Source organism: Salvelinus alpinus, chromosome 8, assembly GCF_045679555.1.
Source record: "Salvelinus alpinus chromosome 8, SLU_Salpinus.1, whole genome shotgun sequence".
NCBI lineage: Eukaryota > Metazoa > Chordata > Actinopteri > Salmoniformes > Salmonidae > Salvelinus > Salvelinus alpinus.
This window is the reverse complement of record NC_092093.1, coordinates 3663074-3672774: the sequence shown is the minus strand read 5'-3', so window position 1 is coordinate 3672774 and position 9701 is coordinate 3663074. Positions and strand designations below refer to the sequence as shown.

The following is a 9701-nucleotide window of genomic DNA, read 5'->3' as shown; positions in this document are numbered from 1 at the left end:
GAGGGGGGAATAATTGGTGATATTTAATTTGTGTGAACCGTTAACCCGTAATATAACGTGTGTGGTAGGCTGAATCCTCTCTCCTCTTTCCAGTCAGTCAGTCCTGGTCTTTCTTACTGACGCTGTGGTCTCTGCATCAGCCATGTCCTCCTCACTAGTGTTTTCCTTTAGGGCCGTGGTCTCTGCATCAGCCATGTCCTCCTCACTAGTGTTTTCTGTTAGGGCCGTGGTCTCTGCATCAGCCATGTCCTCCTCACTAGTGTTTTCTGTTAGGGCCGTGGTCTCTGCATCAGCCATGTCCTCCTCACTAGTGTTTTCTGTTAGGGCCGTGGTCTCTGCATCAGCCATGTCCTCCTCACTAGTGTTTTCCTTTAGGGCCGTGGTCTCTGCATCAGCCATGTCCTCCTCACTAGTGTTTTCCTTTAGGGCCGTGGTCTCTGCATCAGCCATGTCCTCCTCACTAGTGTTTTCTGTTAGGGCCGTGGTCTCTGCATCAGCCATGTCCTCCTCACTAGTGTTTTCTGTTAGGGCCGTGGTCTCTGCATCAGCCATGTCCTCCTCACTAGTGTTTTCCTTTAGGGCCGTGGTCTCTGCATCAGCCATGTCCTCCTCACTAGTGTTTTCCTTTAGGGCCGTGGTCTCTGCATCAGCCATGTCCTCCTCACTAGTGTTTTCTGTTAGGGCCGTGGTCTCTGCATCAGCCATGTCCTCCTCACTAGTGTTTTCCGTTAGTGCCGCGGTCTCTGCATCAGCCATGTCCTCCTCACTAGTGTTTTCCATTAGGGCCGCGGTCTCTGCATCAGCCATGTCCTCCTCACTAGTGTTTTCAGTTAGGGCCGTGGTCTCTGCATCAGCCATGTCCTCCTCACTAGTGTTTTCCTTTAGGGCCGTGGTCTCTGCATCAGCCATGTCCTCCTCACTAGTGTTTTCTGTTAGGGCCGTGGTCTCTGCATCAGCCATGTCCTCCTCACTAGTGTTTTCCTTTAGGGCCGTGGTCTCTGCATCAGCCATGTCCTCCTCACTAGTGTTTTCTGTTAGGGCCGTGGTCTCTGCATCAGCCATGTCCTCCTCACTAGTGTTTTCCGTTAGTGCCGCGGTCTCTGCATCAGCCATGTCCTCCTCACTAGTGTTTTCTGTTAGGGCCGTGGTCTCTGCATCAGCCATGTCCTCCTCACTAGTGTTTTCTGTTAGGGCCGTGGTCTCTGCATCAGCCATGTCCTCCTCACTAGTGTTTTCCTTTAGGGCCGTGGTCTCTGCATCAGCCATGTCCTCCTCACTAGTGTTTTCCTTTAGGGCCGTGGTCTCTGCATCAGCCATGTCCTCCTCACTAGTGTTTTCCTTTAGGGCCGTGGTCTCTGCATCAGCCATGTCCTCCTCACTAGTGTTTTCCGTTAGTGCCGCGGTCTCTGCATCAGCCATGTCCTCCTCACTAGTGTTTTCTGTTAGGGCCGCGGTCTCTGCATCAGCCATGTCCTCCTCACTAGTGTTTTCCTTTAGGGCCGCGGTCTCTGCATCAGCCATGTCCTCCTCACTAGTGTTTTCTGTTAGGGCCGTGGTCTCTGCATCAGCCATGTCCTCCTCACTAGTGTTTTCTGTTAGGGCCGTGGTCTCTGCATCAGCCATGTCCTCCTCACTAGTGTTTTCCGTTAGTGCCGCGGTCTCTGCATCAGCCATGTCCTCCTCACTAGTGTTTTCCTTTAGGGCCGTGGTCTCTGCATCAGCCATGTCCTCCTCACTAGTGTTTTCCTTTAGGGCCGCGGTCTCTGCATCAGCCATGTCCTCCTCACTAGTGTTTTCCGTTAGGGCCGGCCGGCGGCTCAACAGCCGGTAAGAGACATGTTCAGCCGGCTACTTTTTATTTAACGTTTAAATGATCTGTATAGCCCTCTCCCGCTAGAATGAACAGATCCTCTACTGATCTACTGATAGGACAGGCAGCTGTCAGTCACAAAGACAGTGATGACAGGGACACTGCTGATTGGTCAGTCCGCTGTCTGTCCCGTCTCTGAGTCCCTGTGTGATGTGTGGACGGTAGCAGTCAAACAGATTTACACAGAGGGACAAAACACGATGCTCCTTCATCGAGTGACTTTGAGTCCAAATCCACTTAGTCTATTGTTTTCTGGTACATTTATTTATTATCTTTGGCGTGTTACACACTGCCCGCCACGCAGAGCGGTGACCTATAGACCACTTACTGTGCTCTGACTGACAACTGAAAAGAAAGTAGTTGACTAGTTTATAAAAAGGTGTCGAAACTCACTGAATAAAGTCCATCTCTTATACCCATCCTTTGCCATTCATAAATCCACTTCCTAGGTTTCCTTTAAGAGATGAAGGCCATATCGCGACAGACAGACCAGCGAGGGAGACTGGTCAGTAAAACCAGAGATCCTGTATAAACTGATGAGATGATCATCTCCACCCCTCAATGGGAGTTGTCGTCCCAAAATGTGGGAAGGCAAGTGGTCTGCTTCTCGGACGGCTTGTGAAGGTAAACTTGTTGCTAAATTCTCTAAACTAAATCGTCAGCCGAGTGAGTTCTGTGGGCTTGTTATAGGCCTCGTCCCAGTTTCCCCAAAACCACCTTAAGGTTATTGTTCATCATTACAACCCTCGTAGCAACATAACTCATTCTCAGAGACGTTTCCCAAAAACATTGTCGTTAATGTTGCACTAAAAGCTGGTAATGTAACTCCTGCCTCGTTGAACAGCGAGACGTTAGAGGTCTTTATGCCCTCCTGCATCACTTTATACAACAGAAGACCCTGAACACAGAATCCCATTGTTCTGACGTTATCGGGGTTACAGAGAGAGAATAAATCAAGTTGACTACAAATACAAAGCTGACAATGTCTTTACAAACAAGCCACGTATAAAAAGATGACTCAAATGAAAACTGAGATGAATTCAAATCAACAGTAAGATACAGGCCAGTAGGGGCCGCCGAGGGGGAGGGGCCGCCGAGGGGGAGGGGCAGGGGCCGCCGAGGGGGAGGGGCAGCCGAGGGGGAGGGGCAGCCGAGTGGGAGGGGCAGGGGCCGCCGAGGGGGAGGGGCAGCCGAGTGGGAGGGGCAAGGGCCGCCGAGGGGGAGGGGCCAGCCCTCACTCCCGACAGCCCTCACTCCCTCCCTCACTCACTCCCGCCAGCCCTCACTCCCGCCAGCCTTCACTCACTCCCGCCAGCCCTCACTCACTCCCGCCAGCCCTCACTCACTCCCGCCAGCCCTCACTCACTCCCGCCAGCCCTCACTCTCTCACTCACTCCCGCCAGCCCTCACTCACTCACTCACTCACTCCCGCCAGCCCTCACTCACTCCCTCCAGCCCTCACTCACTCCCTCCAGCCCTCACTCACTCCCTCCAGCCCTCACTCACTCCCGACAGCCCTCACTCCCGCCAGCCTTCACTCACTCCCGCCAGCCCTCACTCACTCCCGCCAGCCCTCACTCTCTCACTCACTCCCGCCAGCCCTCACTCACTCACTCACTCCCGCCAGCCCTCACTCACTCCCTCCAGCCCTCACTCACTCCCTCCAGCCCTCACTCACTCCCGACAGCCCTCACTCACTCCCGACAGCCCTCACTCACTCCCGACAGCCCTCACTCACTCCCGACAGCCCTCACTCACTCCCGGCAGCCCTCACTCACTCCCGACAGCCCTCACTCACTCCCGACAGCCCTCACTCACTCCCGACAGCCCTCGACAGCCCTCACTCACTCCCGACAGCCCTCACTCACTCCCGCCAGCCCTCACTCACTCCCGCCAGCCCTCACTCACTCCCGCCAGCCCTCACTCACTCCCGCCAGCCCTCACTCACTCCCGCCAGCCCTCACTCACTCCCGCCAGCCCTCACTCACTCCCGTCAGCCCTCACTCACTCCCGACAGCCCTCACTCACTCCCGACAGCCCTCACTCACTCCCGACAGCCCTCACTCACTCCCGACAGCCCTCACTCACTCCCGACAGCCCTCACTCACTCCCGACAGCCCTCACTCCCGACAGCCCTCACTCACTCCCGCCAGCCCTCACTCACTCCCGCCAGCCTTCACTCACTCCCGCCAGCCCTCACTCACTCCCGCCAGCCCTCACTCACTCCCGCCAGCCCTCACTCACTCCCGCCAGCCCTCACTCACTCCCGACAGCCCTCACTCACTCCCGACAGCCCTCACTCCCGACAGCCCTCACTCCCGCCCTCACTCACTCCCGCCAGCCCTCACTCACTCCCGCCAGCCCTCACTCACTCCCGCCAGCCCTCACTCACTCCCGCCAGCCCTCACTCACTCCCGCCAGCCCTCACTCACTCCCGCCAGCCAGCCCTCACTCCCGCCAGCCAGCCCTCACTCCCGCCAGCCAGCCCTCACTCCCTCCAGCCCTCACTCCCTCCAGCCCTCCCGCCAGCCCTCACTCCCTCCCTCCCTCCCTCCCGCCAGCCCTCCCTCCAACCAGTCCTTGCCCCCTCCTCACAAACACCACAACCCCCTTCACCCCCCCACTCCTTACCTCCAGACTGAAGAAGCCCCCGTCGTGTGCGGCGGTAACCCGTGGCGATGGTTGGAACCACTCACAGCTCTTCCCCAGGAGGTTTTGAAGGGTTCTGACAGACGACACGGTCAGAGAACCAGAACAGCGGGCCAAGATCAGCACACAGTCTGACCACCAGGCCACCTCACACAGAGAGTAGTACGGCTCCTTGTCTGGGGAGAACACACACACACACACACACAGTCTGACCACCAGGCCACCTCACACAGAGAGTAGTACGGCTCCTTGTCTGGGGAGAACACACACACACAGTCTGACCACCAGGCCACCTCACACAGAGAGTAGTACGGCTCCTTGTCTGGGGAGAACACACACACACAGTCTGACCACCAGGCCACCTCACACAGAGAGTAGTACGGCTCCTTGTCTGGGGAGAACACACACACACACACACAGTCTGACCACCAGGCCACCTCACACAGAGAGTAGTACGGCTCCTTGTCTGGGGAGAACACACACACACATTATATTACACACACAGAAATTATACCACACACACACACACAAACATTACACTACACACACACACTAACATAATACACACACATTATACTACACACACACACATTATACCACACACATATTATACAGTGTCAGTAACACAGAATCTCTGCCCCGGTGCCCAGCGACAGCCTGCCCCGGTGCCCAGCGACAGCCTGCCCCGGTGCCCAGCGACAGCCTGCCCCGGTGCCCAGCGACAGCCTGCCCCGGTGCCCAGCGACAGCCTGCCCCGGTGGCTCAGCGACAGCCTGCCCCGGTGCCCAGCGACAGCCTGCCCCGGTGCCCAGCGACAGCCTGCCCCGGTGCCCAGCGACAGCCTGCCCCGGTGGCTCAGCGACAGCCTGCCCCGGTGCCCAGCGACAGCCTGCCCCGGTGCTCAGCGACAGCCTGCCCCGGTGCTCAGCGACAGCCTGCCCCGGTGCCCAGCGACAGCCTGCCCCGGTGCCCAGCGACAGCCTGCCCCGGTGCCCAGCGACAGCCTGCCCCGGTGCTCAGCGACAGCCTGCCCCGGTGGCTCAGCGACAGCCTGCCCCGGTGGCTCAGCGACAGCCTGCCCCGGTGGCTCAGCGACAGCCTGCCCCGGTGGCTCAGCGACAGCCTGCCCCGGTGCTCAGCGACAGCCTGCTACCTTTGATCTTCTTCCTCTTCTCCAGAGAAGTCTTCCATTCTGGGTTGATCTCCTCAAATCCTGGCTACAAAGAGAGAGAGACATTTTCAAATTCTTTGTGGATCTGTGTAATCTGAAGGAAATATGTGTCTGAGTGCAGCTCAGTTTCCACCTCATTTTGTGGGCAGTGAGCACATAGCCTGTCTTCTCTTGAGAGCCAGGTCTGCCTACGGTGGCCTTTCTCAATAGCAAGGCTATGCTCACTGAGTCTGTACATAGTCAAAGCTTTCCTTAAGTTTGGGTCAGTCACAGTGGTCAGGTATTCTGCCACTGTATACTCTCTGTTTAGGGCCAAATAGCATTCTAGTTTGCTCAGTTTTTTTGTTAATTCTTTCCAATGTGTCAAGTAATTATCTTTTTGTTTTCTCATGATTTGGTTGGGTCTAATTGTGTTGTTGTCCTGGGGCTCTGTGGGGTCTGGTTGTGAACAGAGCCCCAGGACCAGCTTGCTTAGGGGGCTCTTCTCCAGGTTCATCTCTCTGTAGGTGATGGCTTTGTTATGGAAGGTTTGGGAATCACTTCCTTTCAGGTGGTTGTAGAATTTAACAGCTCTTTTCTGGATGTTGATAATTAGCGGGTATCGGCCTAATTCTGCTCTGCATGCATTATTTGGTGTTCTACGTTGTACAGTATTCTAGCAGCAGACAGACCCTCTCCTAGCCTCTCTCTCAACCCAGTAGCAGACAGACCCTCTCCTAGCCTCTCTCTCAACCCAGTAGCAGACAGACCCTCTCCTAGCCTCTCTCTCAACCCAGTAGCAGACAGACCCTCTCCTAGCCTCTCTCTCAACCCAGTAGCAGACAGACCCTCTCCTAGCCTCTCTCTCAACCCAGTAGCAGACAGACCCTCTCCTAGTCTCTCTCTCAACCCAGTAGCAGACAGACCCTCTCCTAGTCTCTCTCTCAACCCAGTAGCAGACCCTCTCCTAGTCTCTCTCTCAACCCAGTAGCAGACAGACCCTCTCCTAGCCTCTCTCTCAACCCAGTAGCAGACAGACCCTCTCTCTCAACCCAGTAGCAGACAGACCCTCTCTCTCAACCCAGTAGCAGACAGACCCTCTCCTAGCCTCTCTCTCAACCCAGTAGCAGACAGACCCTCTCCTAGTCTCTCTCTCAACCCAGTAGCAGATAGACCCTCTCCTAGCCTCTCTCTCAACCCAGTAGCAGACAGACCCTCTCCTAGCCTCTCTCTCAACCCAGTAGCAGACAGACCCTCTCCTAGCCTCTCTCTCAACCCAGTAGCAGACAGACCCTCTCCTAGCCTTTCTCTCAACCCAGTAGCAGACAGACCCTCTCCTAGTCTCTCTCTCAACCCAGTAGCAGACAGACCCTCTCCTAGTCTCTCTCTCAACCCAGTAGCAGACCCTCTCCTAGTCTCTCTCTCAACCCAGTAGCAGACAGACCCTCTCCTAGCCTCTCTCTCAACCCAGTAGCAGACAGACCCTCTCCTAGCCTCTCTCTCAACCCAGTAGCAGACAGACCCTCTCCTAGCCTCTCTCTCAACCCAGTAGCAGACAGACCCTCTCCTAGCCTCTCTCTCAACCCAGTAGCAGACAGACCCTCTCCTAGCCTCTCTCTCAACCCAGTAGCAGACAGACCCTCTCCTAGCCTCTCTCTCAACCCAGTAGCAGACAGACCCTCTCCTAGTCTCTCTCTCAACCCAGTAGCAGACAGACCCTCTCCTAGTCTCTCTCAACCCAGTAGCAGACCCTCTCCTAGTCTCTCTCTCAACCCAGTAGCAGACAGACCCTCTCCTAGCCTCTCTCTCAACCCAGTAGCAGACAGACCCTCTCCTAGCCTCTCTCTCAACCCAGTAGCAGACAGACCCTCTCCTAGCCTTCTCTCAACCCAGTAGCAGACAGACCCTCTCCTAGTCTCTCTCTCAACCCAGTAGCAGACAGACCCTCTCCTAGCCTCTCTCTCAACCCAGTAGCAGACAGACCCTCTCCTAGCCTCTCTCTCAACCCAGTAGCAGACAGACCCTCTCCTAGCCTCTCTCTCAACCCAGTAGCAGACAGACCCTCTCCTAGCCTCTCTCTCAACCCAGTAGCAGACAGACCCTCTCCTAGCCTCTCTCTCAACCCAGTAGCAGACAGACCCTCTCCTAGCCTCTCTCTCAACCCAGTAGCAGACAGACCCTCTCCTAGCCTCTCTCTCAACCCAGTAGCAGACAGACCCTCTCCTAGCCTCTCTCTCAACCCAGTAGCAGACAGACCCTCTCCTAGCCTCTCTCTCAACCCAGTAGCAGACAGACCCTCTCCTAGCCTCTCTCTCAACCCAGTAGCAGACAGACCCTCTCCTAGCCTCTCTCTCAACCCAGTAGCAGACAGACCCTCTCCTAGCCTCTCTCTCAACCCAGTAGCAGACAGACCCTCTCCTAGCCTCTCTCTCAACCCAGTAGCAGACAGACCCTCTCCTAGCCTCTCTCTCAACCCAGTAGCAGACAGACCCTCTCCTAGCCTCTCTCTCAACCCAGTAGCAGACAGACCCTCTCCTAGCCTCTCTATCAACCCAGTAGCAGACAGACCCTCTCCTAGCCTCTCTCTCAACCCGACAGCCAGCCCTCAGATTACACACACACACACACACACACGGTTACCTGTAGTTGTTGATCCCAGGAGACCGTCTGTCTAAGAGAGGGGAGGTCCCATACAGACAGACGTCCAGAGAAATGGATGAGGGCCAGGAGCGACCCGTCAGGAGACAGACTCATACGAAACACACCGTCCTGCACACAGTTACACAAACACAGAGTTAGAGAGAGAGAGAGAGAGAGAGAGAGAGACAGAGAGAGAGAGAGAGAGAGAGAGAGAGAGAGTTAGAGAGAGAGAGAGTTAGAGAGAGAGAGAGAGTTAGAGAGAGAGAGAGAGAGAGAGAGAGAGAGTTAGAGAGAGAGAGAGAGAGAGAGAGAGAGTTAGAGAGAGAGAGAGAGTTAGAGAGAGAGAGAGAGAGAGAGAGAGAGAGTTAGAGAGAGAGAGAGAGAGAGAGAGAGAGTTAGAGAAGCCAGGAGGGAGAAGAAATGAGGGACGAGAGAGGTACCTGTTCATTGTTGTGTCTCGAGAAGAGTCTGAAGCTGGGGACAGTGAAGAAGCCTTTCTTCTGGTTCTAGATGACAGAGAGACCAGGTTACAATACAAAGGGTGATCCAAATGATCAAACGGAACTATTTTGCTCAATAACAATAAAGACAAATTAAATTTAAATTAAATGTTTGAAATGGACAGGTAATTTTTCATCGTCAGGTCTCTAGACTATTGTTTTCCAGTGGCAAGTAAGACAACAGAGATGGTAGCCTATGATTCAGAAAGGAAGACAACAGAGATGGTAGCCTATGATTCAGAAAGGAAGACAACAGAGATGGTAGCCTATGATTCAGAGAGGAAGACAACAGAGATGGTAGCCTATGATTCAGAGAGGAAGACAACAGAGATGGTAGCCTATGATTCAGAAAGGAAGACAACAGAGATGGTAGCCTATGATTCAGAGAGGAAGACAACAGAGATGGTAGCCTATGATTCAGAGAGGAAGACAACAGAGATGGTAGCCTATGATTCAGAGAGGAAGACAACAGAGATGGTAGCCTATGATTCAGAGAGGAAGACAACAGAGATGGTAGCCTATGATTCAGAGAGGAAGACAACAGAGATGGTAGCCTATGATTCAGAGAGGAAGACAACAGAGATGGTAGCCTATGATTCAGAAAGGAAGACAACAGAGATGGTAGCCTATGATTCAGAAAGGAAGACAACAGAGATGGTAGCCTATGATTCAGAGAGGAAGACAACAGAGATGGTAGCCTATGATTCAGAAAGGAAGACAACAGAGATGGTAGCCTATGATTCAGAGAGGAAGACAACAGAGATGGTAGCCTATGATTCAGAAAGGAAGACAACAGAGATGGTAGCCTATGATTCAGAAAGGAAGACAACAGAGATGGTAGCCTATGATTCAGAGAGGAAGACAACAGAGATGGTAGCCTATGATTCAGAGA

General features: G+C 54.3%; 1 protein-coding gene across 1 annotated transcript in view; it reads right to left on the bottom strand.

Moving 5' to 3' along the window:
- The window catches only part of nbas (NBAS subunit of NRZ tethering complex), a 400078-nt gene that overhangs the window by 359841 nt on the left and 30536 nt on the right, over positions 1–9701 (bottom strand). Inside the window, exons 11-14 of the mRNA XM_071412456.1 lie at positions 8750–8815; positions 8310–8438; positions 5673–5736; positions 4502–4695 (exon numbers count right to left, since the gene is read on the bottom strand). Of these exons, the coding sequence (XP_071268557.1) occupies positions 4502–4695; positions 5673–5736; positions 8310–8438; positions 8750–8815 (453 nt within the window). The remainder of the gene's footprint in view (positions 1–4501; positions 4696–5672; positions 5737–8309; positions 8439–8749; positions 8816–9701) is intronic.